The sequence below is a fragment of the Megalobrama amblycephala genome, linkage group LG14 (genome assembly GCF_018812025.1).
Source record: "Megalobrama amblycephala isolate DHTTF-2021 linkage group LG14, ASM1881202v1, whole genome shotgun sequence".
In the NCBI taxonomy this organism is placed as follows: Eukaryota; Metazoa; Chordata; class Actinopteri; order Cypriniformes; family Xenocyprididae; genus Megalobrama; species Megalobrama amblycephala.
The window spans coordinates 35,343,063-35,360,096 of NC_063057.1; the positions used below are offsets into that span (position 1 = coordinate 35,343,063).

Genomic DNA, 17,034 nt, shown 5'->3' on the forward strand with positions numbered 1-17,034 from the left:
ACTTGAACTGATGTTTGAAAAATGTGGAAAACTTCAGTTCTCTTTAAAGACCTCCATTCAGGACATCTGCTACATGTGGTTTGGTCATCTTTTGTAGATGTGAAAGAGGCGATAAATTTCATCTTGATGAGGGAAGCCTCTTTTAGATTAGCCGCCCAATTAAATCTGGAGACAGAAATAAACAGGCAGACAGAGACTCCACTGTGGATATCTCCATTATCTGGTCACAAGGCCTGTTCTGATGACTGCAAGATTTCTGTCGCTTCTTCAGTTTGCACTTCCACAAACACACATTGCTTTGTTCCACTGTGGTTCTTCTATGGACACACTGAATGTCAGATGGAAATTCTTCGAATTCTGCAAAAAATGGGATGTGTCATACATCCAGAAGGAGGACTCATAAAAAAAGGACACTGATAGTTCTGTTTTTCCTTTTTCATTTATTGGCACAGGACAACATTCTGTTGACATTAAAGAACACAAACTTGAGCTTGAGAACAGCAGACGTTTCATAAAGACGGCTTACAGGAAAGGAAGTATAATAAAAAGAACAGAGAATTTTTTTTTTTTTTTTTTTTGTCAGCATACGCACAGCAGATAAGTAAACGTGCAAAAACACATCTCCCTTTCATAAGAGGAGGATTTTCCACCATAAAGTCTACGGACAGAGCAGCTCCAAACCAGATTGGCCACATGTTGTACATTGTATGAAGCACTTGGTTTTCCAAAAGATGTTTTGAGTCATTGGTTTATTATCTATGAAGCTGCTATGTTCTCAGGAACAAGTCCTAAACCCTTTTTCAAAATGCTTTAATTTCTGTGCCTTGAAAGTACAAGCACAGATCTTCTATAACAATGCTCCACAGTGGCACTCATTTTGAACATTAAAAACCTTTGATGCAGTGATTTATATAACAGAAGTAAACAAAGAACACAAATTAAGCAGCTGAACACTTGAAATGTCTAAATAAACACAGCTATGAACAGTGCAGAAGGGGATTTTGGGGGAAATGACACACTGGTTGTGGAAGGAGTGAAAAGCGCATGAAAATCTGAATACACCAGTGCTGTCTGTGTGGCTACAGCTGGTAGTCTGCCCGCTGCCCCAGAGCAACAACATGACATCCTGTCAAACCCCAGACTACTGCCCACACCAGCGCTGACACTACAAGAAAGAGACGAACAGCAGAAGAAAATGCCAAATGAGGAAAGATTTATGTGGGTTCAAAAAGAAGCATGAGGGACAAGTTGGTTTTTCACAATTATCTTATCTTATTTTAATTATCAAATTAATGACAACCTTATCTGAAAAAGCAATTAATAAATTTATTTTAAATATTAATGTTATTATTAGAATTAAATGCTGTTCCATTAGCAAAAGAAAGTTTCATTTTAACCACAGCCACTATTCTCATTGATCATGCTGAGTTACTCCAATCCACATAAATTTAACTATACTCATACTAAACTCACATATAAAATAACATTACTAGTGGCCATAAACCAGCTCGCACAAAACAAACAAAAAAGACCTGTTTTACTTGTCCTGAATGTTTGGGTTAACGTCGGGATTGTGCAGTAAAACACAAAGGGACAGCTCTGCGTGTTAGCTGAGCTTTGATATGGTGACCCTAAGGTCTGACTTATTTGACATCACACAAGTAGTTATCAAAACTTCAGTGGTGACTACTCGGGTAAACTCTGTTCCTCAGAACCACCACAGGAGGCAAATGGTTCCCTATGCCTGGATAGTGCTGGATATGATCAAACCATCTGGTGACATTCAGATAAAGCTCTTTCTCCTGTACAGCCAATTCCACCTAAGAAAAAGTGAGGACAAACATAAGATGGTGAACATTAAAAGTAAAACTAATGTGTATAACACTGTAGAGACATCAAGTACAGTGCCTACAAAAAGTATTCATCCCATTAGGCTGTTTTACAGCATTTACCTAAATTAATTGCAATATTATATAGACCAGGGGTCGGCAACCCAAAATGTTCAAAGAGCCATATTGGACCAAAAAAAAAAAACAAATCTGTCTGGAGCCGCAAAAAATTAAAAGCCTTATATAAGCCTTATATGAAGGCAACACAGGCTGTAAGTGTATATTAGCTATATTAGCCTACTATCAAAATGACTAAGTAGGCTACAAATACATAATGAGGTATTCCCGAGGTATATATTTAAAAACCGCTGAAAGCTACAGAAAAAAAGAACAAATATCGGTGCATCACAGAAAATAAGGAAACATATTCAGTTATCATTTTGTGTCAAATTGTTGGATTTTGAGGTAAAATCATTCCATATATATTGTATTGTTATATATTATGTTGACAAATCATTAATTAAATAATTTCCATCTTATATTCTGCATAATTGTGTGTTTTAAAATAAACACTGACAAAAACTATACTATAAAACTATATGTTTTAGGGCTGGACGATATATATAACATTGATATAAGTGATTACGCAGATTTAAACCTACCTATATTGTAGTTATATAAAATATTCACAGGCAGATTTGCTTTATGTATTTCCCCATCGTTGAAATCAGGCACATATAATTGTCAGGAAACAAGACTCCTGACTGCATGTCAATATCCATGGATTAGGTTTATTTGACAAGTTGTAAGAAACACTTTCGAGTCCAACCTTTAGTTTAATTCATTTGTTTTACTCGCGTTTTTGCAGTTTCCCCTATTAAATCCAGTCATGAAGCAGGTTCTTTTGCCACTCAGTCCAGCTGAGGGAGCGCGTTCCGGCAGGAAAGTGACGTTGATGCATACCCTCTATTGCGCCGCGCTGAAACGTGTGTCGCAGGCTATGACGTAATTGTTTATTATTATTTCTTAGAAAAAAAAAGCAATGAAGCCTTCTATAACATATTTTTGGGGAAAAAATTATGCTAATCAGTCATGTGGTGTGTGCTTTTAGGCTTTTCCTGTTATCTTGGACATTCTTATAGTGGCTGCCTTTCTATTACCCTTTAAATTGTGCAAATTGTAATTGTAAATTGAAATTATGCTCAATGAAAACACGTGAATTTCGCAAAAACTCCCAAATATCGTAAAAAAGGTTTTACGCTAGCATGAGGTGGTTTTTCAGGCAATTCGAAAAAGAAATATTTCGCAAAATTGCAATCAGTTTTTTTTCACATTTACAGGTCTCCTGACATACAGTCACATCATCATTCTTTAAAGATAGCACGGTATGTTTATACAGAAGACGAGACAGGGGGTGCTTTTCTTCTCTTATGCATCTCTTTCCTCACGCCTCAGCTTCATCCCATAGATGCAACAAGGGGATGCAAGAAAAGAAAATGAGGACGGGGTAATCGAAGGAAATCTTATTTGTATATTGGAATATTCTTGATCCTTCGAGTGTCACTTTAAAGAATCATCAGCTGCGCTCGAGCCTCAAGGGATCTTATGTTATTGAAGATTGACATCTAATACTGACAGTATTGATCTATTAACAATTAATAATTAACATAATATAAACTAATAGTATTAGATGTCTATGCACCTGTGCATCCTTGCTCATAGCTCCTCAGGAAACTTCCTCACTCCTTCGTTCCTCACCTCCTCGCGGCGCATTTATAGAATTGAAATGGCATTTAGCCTATAGAATTAAAATGGTATTCGAGATTTTCTTTGATCGGTTTCCAGGTCACAGGCTGGAGGAGTGAAGAAATGAGGAAGCATCCATTGGAGTATTGAAAAGCACTCAAAGAAGCATATGAGGGAGAAGGGCTTTCAGAAGCCGTGGCAAATATTGCGCTCCAAATAAAGCTCTCAGAAAGAAGTATCTTTTAGAAAATGACTTATTGCGAGAGGTAAATGACTCATCGCGAGAGTTTTAGTCGCATAACATCGGTTAATGGAAACGCCGTCATTTTGCAATAGTTTTTTTTTAATCGACATTTAGGAAAATATGGCAAAAGTTTTGCGCAAATCTGTAATGAAAACGCGGCTAATGATTGGTATAGGCAATTGATTATACAACTCACTTAATAGTTAAACTGAGATCAGTTGTGAGTAGAGAAAGCATAAATTTTGCAGGCATTTGTATTCACTTTGACATGGCAAATGCCGAACAAGTTCCTTTGTGGTTCAATGCTTTACAACAGTAAATCATGAAATCTACAAAGGGGTGAATACATTTTTTAGACACTACGTCTAACTGACTTTATCTCCAAGGGATTTAAACCGAGTGACATACCAATGCCTTCTGGGTAATGACAACTCTTTGTCAGTCATTTAGTCAGTCAATTACAAGCACTGACATGTAGAGATGTGATATTCTATTCCCTTTCTATTTAATTCTCATTTCATCCATCTCTTCCTGTCTCAATGGGCTCCTTCAGGCTCCTTAAACTTCCTTGGCTGCTGTCCTGGGAAATGACATCACTATGTGTCTCATCTTTTTGCTGTGTCAGGTTTCTCCTGTGCTTGAAGCATCTTACTGCTTTAATTGGGAACTCTGCATCACTTCTCTCAAACGACTGAAGTTCACCGCTGAGGGACTTACAACAATGTGGTGAATGCCGTAATACATGAGGATGTCTGCCAGGGTGAAGACGTTCCCAGCCAGGTAAACTTTGTCCTCCAGGTATTGGTTAAGTTCCTGCAAGGGAAGTATAAAAGGAGGTTACTCTGGGCTTGCTGTGCTGCCAAAAATGGAGGGTTAACAGCGCTTCTGACCGTCATGCATAAGAACAGGAATAAAACTTGAGATGCATTTAACATTGTCAGACTGAAAGTTTGCTTTTGAACAAAGCACATTATACATTATAAAAGCACTGTTAATATTAGAACACCGTTGTTCCATTTACTGCAACTTAAAAGAACACAGCTGCTGGCAGTTCAACAGGGCTCCAGATTGAGAACAAAATAAGTGCAAATAAGACTTTGCAGACTTTGTAATTAGGATTTGCAAGAATTTAAAATCTAATCACCACTGGTTTATTTACATCAATATGTGGTTTTATCAGATTCACCTGTTAAGAAGTTAGTTAATTGCATATTTAAACCGCATACCAGTGTTTCTTTCACTGCTATGTGACATCTTTCTGTTGTCCGCTCATTAAAGGGACAGACCCAAAAATGAAATTTCTGTCATTAATTGCTCCCTCAAATCGTTCCAAACCCACAAGACACTCATTCTTCGGAACACAAATTAAGATTTTTTTGATGAAATCCGAGAGCTTTCTGACCTCCCTATTGACAGCAATATCATAACCAATTTCAAGGCCCAGAAAGGTAGTAAAGACATCATTAAAATAGTCTATGTGACTACAGAGGTTCAACCTTAATGTTATGAAGCGATGAGAATACTTATTGTGTGCCAAAACAAAATAAAAATAACGACTTTCTTCAACAATTTCTTCTCTTCCCTGTCAGTCTCCTAAGCAGTTCACATTGTAAAAACAGTGCAGCGCTTCCAGGTTCTACGTCAGAAAGCCGACTCAATAGCTGCTTTTCATTTTGAAGGCTGCGCCCTTTGGAGGTCACATCTGACGTCTGCATACATTATCGAGGCGGTCTCCTTTAAGAAAAGTAACGGTTAGATTGTAAAGTAATCTACTGTAAAGAAATTACAGTATTTTATACCTCACGTGGAATAACAGTCAATTTTATTACAGTTACTTTTCTTAAATAAGACATTCTTGGTGGCGTATACAGCCTTCACATACGACCTCCGGAAGAGGCAGTCTCTGAAATGAGACGCAGCCATTATTGGCCAACTCCTGTGTCAGCAGCACACGCATGCTTCGTGTTGCACATGTGAACAGCGTCGGCCAATGCTTAGCCAGCGTTCTGACGTAGAACCCGGAAGCACCGCACTGTGTTATGCCGTTGCTGTCTATAGGTCAGAAAAGCTCTCAGATTATCAAAAATGATTAATTAAATCTTAATTTGTGTTCTAAAGATGAACGAAGGTCTTACGGGTTTGGAACGACATGATGGCGAGTAATTAATGACAGAAATTTCATAATTGGGTGAACTAATCCTTTAAGTAAATGTCCACTGTATGTCGTGCTTAAGAACACCAATTTCTGTGGTGAAATCACTGTAATCACTGCACAGCCTGTTTGTGGCTTTGTGCTTTATTGGTGGCTTTAAAAGTGGCTCATCCGATCTAGTTTTAAAGCTGGATCAATCTGCATTAAAAAGGCCTCTTGAGAATGGAAGATGACCATCTAAAGGCTAGAGGCATTTAAACACTTCAGTGAAGGTAAAATGAATTGAAATATATATTGTAGTTTTAAGGGTTTCTGATTGATGGAGTTCAGGCAGACAAGTGTGTGCGCTTGTCTGAGTGTGTGTAAAAGAGTGGCTCATCTGAACACTGTTCACTGCCTCCATTAGCCCTCAAGACGCTGTGCTGTATTGTGCACAAGTGCTGAAGATGCTCCTGTCCCCTGAGACCTTCACACACACCACCCCCGCTCTAGTATCCAGGCTTTGGAAAGTTTTACATCAAACTCAGAGTTGCTCTGTTCAAGGAAGAGTGGATGGACAGCCTACAGACACATCTGTGTTACGCTGGACTGTGTTGAGTTATGAGACGTTGGCCTAGGGGTTTATAAATTCTCTCTGAAATGAAGCTTAACATTGAACACAGTTCTGCACACAATTGTACAAAGTGATATGATTATATTACAACTATATATGGTTCAGACTGAGTATGGCAAAAAAAAAAAAGTAAATAAATGAATAAAAAATAATAATTACTACATTTGCATTTAAAGGGTCAGTCACCCTTATGTCATTACAAACTACAAACTCATAGGACATAACAGGTTTATGAACTAAATTGTTGTAGTGGGGTCTGTGGGCATCCTCACCTATGAGAAAATATATATTTATAATTCATATATTTAACTCAGGTGCTGTCCATTTCTTCTGATCATCCTTGAGATGGTTCTACACCTTCACTTGAGTCCAGCTGTGTTTGATTATACTGATTGAACTTGATTAGGAAAGCCACACACCTGTCTATATAAGACCTTACAGTTCACAGTGCATGTCAGAGCAAATGAGAATCATGAGGTCAAAGGAACTGCCTGAAGAGCTCAGAGACAGAATTGTGGCAAGGCACAGATCTGGCCAAGGTTACAAAAAAATTTCTGCTGCACTTAAGGTTCCTAAGAGCACAGTGGCCTCCATAATCCTTAAATGGAAGACGTTTGGGAAGACCAGAACCCTTCCTAGAGCTGGCCGTTCGGCCAAACTGAGCTATCGGTGGAGAAGAGCCTTGGTGAGAGAGGTAAAGAAGAACCCAAAGATCACTGTGGCTGAGCTCCAGAGATGCAGTCGAGAGATGGGAGAAAGTTGTAGAAAGTCAACCATCACTGCAGCCCTCCACCAGTCGGGGCTTTATGGCAGAGTGGCCCGACGGAAGCCTCTCCTCAGTGCAAGACACATGAAAGCCCACATGGAGTTTGCCAAGATGGTGAGAAATAAGATTCTCTGGTCTGATGAGACCAAGATAGAACTTTTTGGCCTTAATTCTAAGCGGTATGTGTGGAGAAAACCAGGCACTGCTCATCACCTGTCCAATACAGTCCCAACAGTGAAGCATGGTGGTGGCAGCATCATGCTGTGGGGGTGTTTTTCAGCTGCAGGGACAGGACGACTGGTTGCAATCAAGGGAAAGATGAATGCGGCCAAGTACACAGATATCCTGGACAAAAACCTTCTCCAGAGTGCTCAGGACCTCAGACTGGGCCAAAGGTTTACCTTCCAACAAGACAATGACCCTAAGCACACAGCTAAAATAACGAAGGAGTGGCTTCACAACAACTCCGTGACTGTTCTTGAATGGCCCAGCCAGAGCCCTGACTTAAACCAACTGAGCATCTCTGAAGAGACCTAAAAATGGCTGTCCACCAACGTTCACCATCCAACCTGACAGAACTGGAGAGGATATGCAAGGAGGAATGGCAGAGGATCCCCAAATCCAGGTGTGAAAAACTTGTTGCATCTTTCCCAAAAAGACTCATGGCTGTATTAGATCAAAGGGTCTGAATACCAGTCCCTCCAGAAAAACGCGATTATGCGATCGCCTGATTTAACGCATAATCAGCCAAAGTCCGCATATTTATGCGGGGGTCGCATTTTTTCAAATACGCCGCACTTTCGCCGCATAAATTGCCGATTTCAGCAAGTAAAATATGTGGGGCTAGCATGATTTCATAATCCCTGTATTTTCGTTGCAAAAAAGTCACATATATCTTAGCAGAAAGTTGAAAAATGTTGCATTTACTTCACACAAGTAAAGCGGCATTATTTCCCCCTATTGCCATGGGAACCTTATGAAGTGACGTAATTACGCGACGTGAACATCATCTGCAAACCCTGCGGTGAAATCACTGATACCATGATGAAGCACGCAAATCATTCTTATTTGCCAACAGAAATAAGCGCAAAAGACAGCGCAAAGCAGTTTCCCGGTGTGTTACATGACCGTGGGGGCAAATTATTTTGCACTGCGTGCAACTGCGTGTTGGACCACAGACGGAAGTTTGAGCCATGTGTTAATTAAGGTCTGAAATAAAACAGAATGAGAACTTAAATATTCTGTGATTTAGTATGCTTGCTTATCATAGGAAGTAATAAGAAATGACTCTTTACATTAAGGTAGTAGCCTAGTGAAAACAGGGTGTTGGGGAAATCACCTTTTTTTCTCTTTTTCATCAAACCGCAGTTTTTGCATCGCATAAAATTGCAAAAATATCCCGCATATTCTATCGCATTTTTTAAGAAAACGTGCCGCATAATCAAGGATTTTTGCCCGCAACAATCACAAAAAAAATCCGTGTTTTTCTGGAGGGACTGGAATACTTAGGACCATGTGATATTTCAGTTTTTCTTTTTTAATAAATCTGCAAAAATGTCAACAATTCTGTGTTTTTCTGTCAATATGGGGTGCTGTGTGTACATTAATGAGGGAAAAAAAAGAACTTACATGATTATAGCAAATGGCTGCAATATAACAAAGTGAAAAATTTAAGGGGGTCTGAATACTTTCCGTACCCACTATATATATATATATATATATATATATATATATATACACACACAAGGCCAGGGGTGACCAAACTCGGTCCTGGAGGGCCACTGTCCTGCAGAGTTTAGCTCCAACTTACCTCAGCACACCTGCCTAGAAGTTTCTAGCCTATAGTAAGACCTTGATTAGCTGGGTTAGGTGTGTTTAATTAGGGTTGGAGTTAAATTCTTCAGGACAGTGGTCCCTCCAGGAGCAGGACTGGACACCCCTGCACTAGGCACTAGGGCTGGGCATTGACAAATTTCCACAACTGGATTTGAGTTTGATTCAGAAGCTTGCAATTTGATTTCGATTTGATTACCTTCAATTCAATATTGATTAATTTGGGGCCTATCAGGTACATGGCCCATTTTCCTCAAAGAAAAAAAAAAAATGAAACTAAATGCTGTAAACTATACAGGGAACCACAGTTGGTACATCATTATAATATTAAAAGGTTAAAATTAATTGATTTGTAAGCTACTTACATATAAATTACACATAAGGAAGTTTGTATAATAACATTACAATAATTTTTGAATGACAATTATGTTTCTACTCGTTTTTTATATAGGCCTAAACATTTAAAATGGTGGCTGTCAGAAAACGGATTTATACATTGAATATTGAAGCATGTGTTAAGTACAAATATAATAAATATGCAATAGCCTAGTGCATATATTTATAAAATGATCCTCTTTAAATTCAATGTTGTAGCTGACTAATGAGTTTTTGGACACTGAACAGCCTGTTCTGAGGTAAAAGTGACAGTAAATGTGACATTTACAAGCTGTTTTATTGACGCCTTTCCGCAGTTGAAACAGTGATTGATCAATTACATGTGACATGATACGGATTTTGATAAGTTGTACTGTATCTTTCAACATACCTTCGGATGTTTCAGTCATGTTTATTTTGTGTTGTAACTAGTAAAGTGGAAGAGATGATCGGTTCACGAGCACACTGCTTTAACTGAGACGTCAATGGTCTCACTCCAGTCTATGGGAAAGTAGTCCATTTACGATTCTTGTGAGAATCTTCGGATCTACACGATTCACATAAATGACATACATATTCACATATTTTGATTCAAAACGGCGAATTTTGCAAGAATAGCGACTAGTTTGCAAGTATGCATCCTCATGGACTGCAACAAATTTGCCAGTTCTTGTTGTAAGATGTTACTCTCCTCTTCCATCAAGGAACTTGCAAGTTCTCGAACATGTCTCTGGGGACATATGGTTATACCTGGTTTGGCACTGTAACCACTTCAGTTGTCCTTCCTGTCTCCCTGTAGCAGTCTTAGGCGTCTTAAATTACGGACATTGCAGTTTGTTGCTCTGGCCACATCTGCAGTCACCATGCCTCCTGCAGCAGGTCTATGGCATGTTCACGCAGGTGATCAGGGACCCTGGGCATCTTTCTCCTGGTGTTTTTCAGAGTCAGTAGAAAGGTGTCTTTAATGTCCTAAGTTACTGGAACTGTGACTTTAATTGTCAAAACTGTTAGTGTCTTAAGGACTGTTCCACAGGTGCATGTGCAGTAATTGTTTTTCGGTTCAATGAACAAGCAAGAAACCCTTGTTTAAACCCTTTACAATATAAATATGCTAAGTTTAAAGTCAAACATAATTATCTTTAAAATACAATATACCAAAATAGGAATGTTTCCTTTTTTGCTGAGTTTAGAAGACCATGGCTACAATGTCACCCACCTTACAGTTTTACTCTGAAACAAAGCTCTCTCTTACAGTCGATTTAACCGTTCTTGTCTTCAAATCCACCCATCAAGGATGAGCTTTATCCTGGTCATTCTAAACTCCCCCTTAGAGTCTTGTTGGTACTCTGGTGTCTATTCCTGTAGGCTGCAGGACTCCTGTTTGTCCTGCTTTAAATGTTGTGATTCTGCCTTATAGAGTGCTGTGAGTTGGTCAGACAGTGGCGTGCCGTGGGCATTACATCAGCCCTTCATTACTGTTTAAACTGCCACTATTAACCAGCGATCAGCAGCGCTCTGCTCCAGACCCATGCTCGGACAGCACTGCACCACACACTGACAGCTACCGCCGAGAGGCGTCCATCCCGCTGAGTGCCTGTGTTAACGAGACTGCCTCTCACTGTCCACAGACAGACGTTTTATACCTTTAATCCCTTCTGAACTGATCGCCAGACAGCGTGTGACCCCTGCTACCCTCAGCGTGTCAATTAAAGCCCATCCGACAGACCGCAGTGCGGATGTTTCTGATTCAAAACTCCACTGCTATTATGGAGAAACCATTGTTACCAAATAAACGCTGAGTTTGGGATGGCATTTTTTTCGGTCACACAGTTCGGTCTGAGAGGGATATCCCTTTACTACTTTTTATATGTTTTAGGGGGCTTTTACACTGGGCAAGTTTGCTGCGGTGCAAGTCCAAGTGTTCTCAGTGCCCCCCACAGAGTTGGTCTGGTTTCACACTCAACTTGATTCTATCAAAACTTCGTGCATTTGCATTCATCTTACGTCATCACAAACGTGCATAGCAGATGATAGAAAACGGGACGCAGGTCAATATATTGTGTTTTTTAATCATTTGGTGATATTATGCGCAGCAGAGTGAACGACACTTGGGTTTACTCTATGTGCTTTTCATGAAGGTGGCTTTCTGCTGCTTGCAAACGGACACTTTTAAGCAGACAGCAGATGGCAAGCCATTGATTTGCCGCTCTGATTGCATTCACTCCGCACGATTACACTGCATGCTCACTCGTAGTGGTAAATCATCACCACTGTAATCCATTACATGTGTTTTGTTGAACTAATGATGTCGTTTAATGACATCGGCTAACACACGTGCACAGGTTGCTTTAAGCGGGTTTGTAAACAAGCACCTGAGTCAGAGTTGCTTTCACATTCACTCGGGTCCACATGACAGTTTTCACATTACCAATTTTTCATACGAACAGTGCCCAGTTTCAAACTAAAGTGCCAGTGTGAAAGCACCCTTAGGGGCTGTTCACACAGAACGCGTTTTTCTATTCCAATGCGCTACTTTCCCATTGTTTTTCTATGTAAACACGCGCTTGACGGACGTGCATGACCGTTACGCTCGCGTCTCGCGTCTTTTGCAGCGCCTCTCACATGAGTGCCGCGTTTTTAAGACGGCGTGTCAAGTTAAAAGAATTTCAACTTTTACATGCATCACCGCTCATCAATGTCAGTTCCAAAACAGTGGACCAATCAGAAGAACTCGGAGGCGGGGCGAACGTTGCAAGCTTCTGTTTATAGTAGCAAGTTGGCATGACAACTGTTTTATATGATGGCAACATGGCGGAGGAGGCGCTCATTATTATCTTATTTTCTTTTTTTCCATGTCAAAACTTGTATCTGTCAATTCTGCTGTTTACCTATTTCTATTATTTCCGTTGTTGTTGTTATTGCCTCACGTCTCAAAAGCGCGTCTCGAGACACTCGCGTTCTACGCTGCGCTTTTTTTAAAACCACTCCTGAGCGTTTTTAGACGCAAAGACGCATTCTGTGTGAACGGCCCCTTAGATGTCTTCATAAATGGATTCTTGAGTTTGGGGGTGGGGGGGTTAACAAGTCTAAGTTTGCTCTTTACTTATTTACCTACAGTACTTGTTTATTTAGGCCTACTCATTTATTTAATAAATTTACTTAATTTTATTATCACAGGAAATGAAGCACACAAAATGTAAATCATTGTCCATCATTTGGAGCAACTGGTGATAAAGAAAAATGCCACGTTGCAATATTTAAAATATTTCCATTTTAAACCATGAAGGTGAGTCAGTGGATATCACACAAGCAATGTGCAAACTCTGCGTGGGAGTTATACAGGACGCCGGTCAATTATTCACTACAGAAACTGAAAGTAAAAACTGACCAAGCTTTTGGCATATGACCCTGCATTAACGGCGCATATTCTCTTAGAGACGATGACATTTCTTTTTTAATGTTTCCCTTGTGGCCCATAGTGAAAAGATGTTTATTTTCGTGAATCGAGAAGTATTTTGTGTTAAAAAAAAAGTTGTTTTTGAAATGGGTACTAATCTTTTATTATCCTTGCAGCGCATCGGTAATGCGGTGATGCGCTATTAAATTATTGCGGGGCAAATGAATTGTGTTATATGCGGAATTATTATTTTTACATGCGTTGGCATGGGTCCTCAGTGCGGATGAATCTAATGTGTCAGATACCACACCGGTGTGGATACTGTACTTCAGAATCACAGATGCTAGGTCTTGGAAGTATTACCAAAATAAGAATTTTCACCGGAAAATGTAAAATGTATATGTAAGTAACGTCTGCCACTTTTGTTCTGACCAACTGAGGAATAAAGGCCTACAATAAATCGCGCTGCCAATGGTGATTAAATCTAACAATTGTTTAGCTCGGATCACATCAAACCGTGCAAATTATTATTACTGTTTTACTTTGTTCTCAAATTGTTAATGTTAACAACATCAGCACTGCGTGACTATGTATTTAGTGTGTTAGCATTACCTGTAGATTTCAATTTCTGTAGCCACTCTGCAGTCCGAAGTCTGTTTCTTTTGACTACGGGTGAATATCCAGTTGTCACTGATGATTGTCATTTGGACCTTTCTGGATTACAATCCACCATAAAAATGATAAATTTAATGATTGCAGCTGCTCTGAGTAAAAAGGCTATAAACGATCCACTACCAGAAGCATCCTTTATGCATAGCCTACTAGTTGGGACTGTTTACAGATGTGACGTAATGACGCAATGATGCAAAGACGAATGGCTGCATGCCGTTTCCCGCGGAAACACACCAGTACAGAATTTATTATAACACATTATCACAAGCTTACTGTTGTGAATCGAGCTAAGGTAAGGAGATAGTTTTGAACACTGGCTGGTTATGTACTTGCTCAAAAAATGATTTTGGGTAATTTTTTACCAAAAAAAGTTTGTAGCTTTAAATTATATTTTAACACTGTGACTGCTCAATATTAATACTGAAATCAAATATTTATTTTTAAAAGAAGCTTTTCTACCACACATTTATATACATGAAGCCACCGGTTGGCAGCGAAATGCATTATACTTTTAAATTAAATGATTTACAGTACATTCATTTTTTCCTCGTTGTGTATGTACAGAAATTCCATATAGCCTAAGCATAATTATTCTTTAAAATGGATTTCTCAACAGTTCTTTTACATTAAATATTTATATTGTCTGAAGCACTGTTAGACATAAACACTGTGCAGTAAAAAATGTGTACCAGGCCATTTTTATTTTTTTTTTAAATACAGAAACCACTTAACCCTTACTCATTATCATCTTACCTTCAATATAACTTTGACCTCTTCTTTAGAACAGTTGTCTAGTCGTGTTACTCGATGCTCGAGCCATTGCTGGATGATGGCTCTCTGTTCAGCACTGTTCCCTAGCAGCTCAGGTCTCTTGGCCTCATGGACCAGATGGGATGCTATAGTGACCAGACCAATCAATGCTGGTCCGTTGTTGTTTTGGAGAACAGGGACCTACAATTGGACAAATAAATAAAATGTTAAAAAAAACTATTCCAAAAAATCTGGATCCATTCGTCAAATCACTGCTGTTTGGCAAAGCAGTTCTCAAGGTGTGGACACAGGGGGAGGAAAAAAAAAAAAAGTAATATGGATTTTAATACTTAATAAAACTTACAGTAAACCTTTTTTTTTTTTAAACTTTAGGTGTTAGGGTTTTGCTGTGTGTTTAGTAAAATTCATGCTCATGAACTAATACTGATGTTTGTGCATGGTTCAGGCTCATGAAGAGAGTAATTCATCACTTAAACTTTTAAGAATTTGCTAAATTAATTTCATATGACGATGTACAGTGTTGACAGACCACACTTACAGTTATCAATCCCAAGTTTCCGCCTATTAAATCACACATTATATGACATCAATAATGTTTAAGTGTCATTTTATAAGTGTTGCAGCCACAGCTGCAGAGTTTGACATAAAAATAAATAAATAAATAAGCAAGCTAATAAAGAAAAAAATATAATACATATATTAATGTTAACCGATCTGTATATTGGAACATACTTTTAGACTAAACTGACAGCATATCAGGTAATGTTTCTACTCATTATTTATAAAATGGGACTGCATCTATTGTATTGCAATATGTTTATTGTTATTATTATGATTATCATCATTATTAATGATATGAATGTAAATATTAGTGTTCAGTGTCTGTAGAAACATGAAGTAAAAATAATTTTTGGGGGGGACGATATAAATAACACTTCTGGCATACCTCTGAACCTTTTCTCTTTGAAAATACATGACAAATTTATAGGGGCTTTAAATACACTTGGTGGGTCTGAAAGCGCTCATGACTTTAAGTTTGTCTAAAGTAATTTTTATTTTTTGGGGATCCACATGCTGCAATACAAGTTAACTAAAATGGCCATGCGGTCTTTTTGTAGCCTAATATGTTTTTATTTATTTTTTTATGTAAATTTGTTAAACATCCAATGTATTTTTTACGGCTCACTAATATGTTACCTGAAATACTTGAAGTAATATGTTGTACATGTTGTCTGTCTTTGGTGCTCCAGGTGTCACGCTCTGTCACACAGATCTGTAGTAGGCTACTACCACGTGAATAATTTTACTTGTTAAATCAAAACAATGTTCACCATAATTTATGAATTTAAGAACTTATGAAATCAATGAAATAGTCAGGTCAAAATTCTGCTAAACATGAAAATGAAAACTACTGAAACCTTACGTGTAGCAAATAATATAATTCCTTTGATTTATACCAGTCATTCATTCATACGATCTCTAATATATATGGTATATTACCACACACAAACGCAACTTTAAATATAATACAGGCTCTTAACTCCAAGTATATCACATTCACCGCTTGATTCACCTTTTTGCCTCCTTGCGTGCTGTATTTATTTGGCTTTTTTAATCCTAGAAATCTCTCGAGCGAGCTCAGCTCCCGAAGCGCCATCTTGATGCACCGGAAACCAATCCGACACATAAAACGCTCGCTGATTGGTGGAGATCATCTAGTTCTGCCCCTCTTACGTCATGACGGACAGCTGATGGTGCGTTCAAGTCATGTCGGAAAGATCGTATTTACGAGCAGAACCGACATGAACGCCACCACAATGTCGTAAATACCAGTGGGAAGCTCGTAATTTTCTTTAAGCTCCGATCTGTACGAGTTGGGGGCGTGTCAGTCAGAAACATAGTGAAATACCACAATACTTACAGGTATTTAGCAGTAACATTGTCAGGCTTTTCTATTTACAACGAAGTAAGCTGATTACCAGCAAAAAATACGCTAGCATCACAATGTAAAAATGTAATATGTAACAAAAAAGTTTACAATGGCTTCATAAATTAATTAAAAAACTTAAAAAAGCAACATACAGCTAATGCACATTCTTTGCTCTACATTTTCTAGAAGCAGAAGTGTTGTTATTTTGTGTAATTAATTTAGAGAAGGCACACCGCCATCATACTCCGACGAAAGTGACTTGAACGCACCTACCGTCGTACACACGACTTCCCACCTCGTAAATACGAACTTCCCAGGAGGACTTGAACGCACCATTAGACCATGTGCTGATTCTATAGCTTGATGTGGCATATAAATAAAAAACCCTGGTATGTTTATGACCATCTTAAATGTTTTGATCAAGCAAAAACAAACATTGATAAAATTGATAAAAATTTGGAACCAAAAATAATTCAGACACTTTGACCTGACCATTGTTTGCTTAAGTGTTATCTGACATGTTTAAGATTATTTTTTTCTGACACAGTTTAACTCTGAGATCTTGTCATATTTTATTACCATTTTTAAACTATACTGAATAAACTGTATATATATATTCCCAAAGTAAGACCAGTCTATTTATTATATTTTGTTTATTTATTGTAGGCTATAGTCTGATTTTTTTTTTTTTTTTTTTCCCCAGACA

The 17,034-nt window shown here is 38.4% G+C and overlaps 1 protein-coding gene across 1 annotated transcript; it reads right to left on the bottom strand.

Annotated features, from left to right (window-relative positions):
* Positions 1–420: 420 nt before the first annotated feature.
* eef1e1 (eukaryotic translation elongation factor 1 epsilon 1) lies at positions 421–16,129 on the bottom strand. Its single transcript, XM_048155455.1, has 4 exons — positions 15,972–16,129; positions 14,381–14,578; positions 4,537–4,632; positions 421–1,820 (listed from the first exon to the last, which is right to left on the bottom strand). Exons 1-4 carry the CDS (start codon positions 16,083–16,085, stop codon positions 1,677–1,679), a joined length of 552 nt encoding a protein of 183 aa, XP_048011412.1. The 5' UTR covers positions 16,086–16,129; the 3' UTR covers positions 421–1,676.
* Between the last annotated feature and the right edge of the window lie 905 nt (positions 16,130–17,034).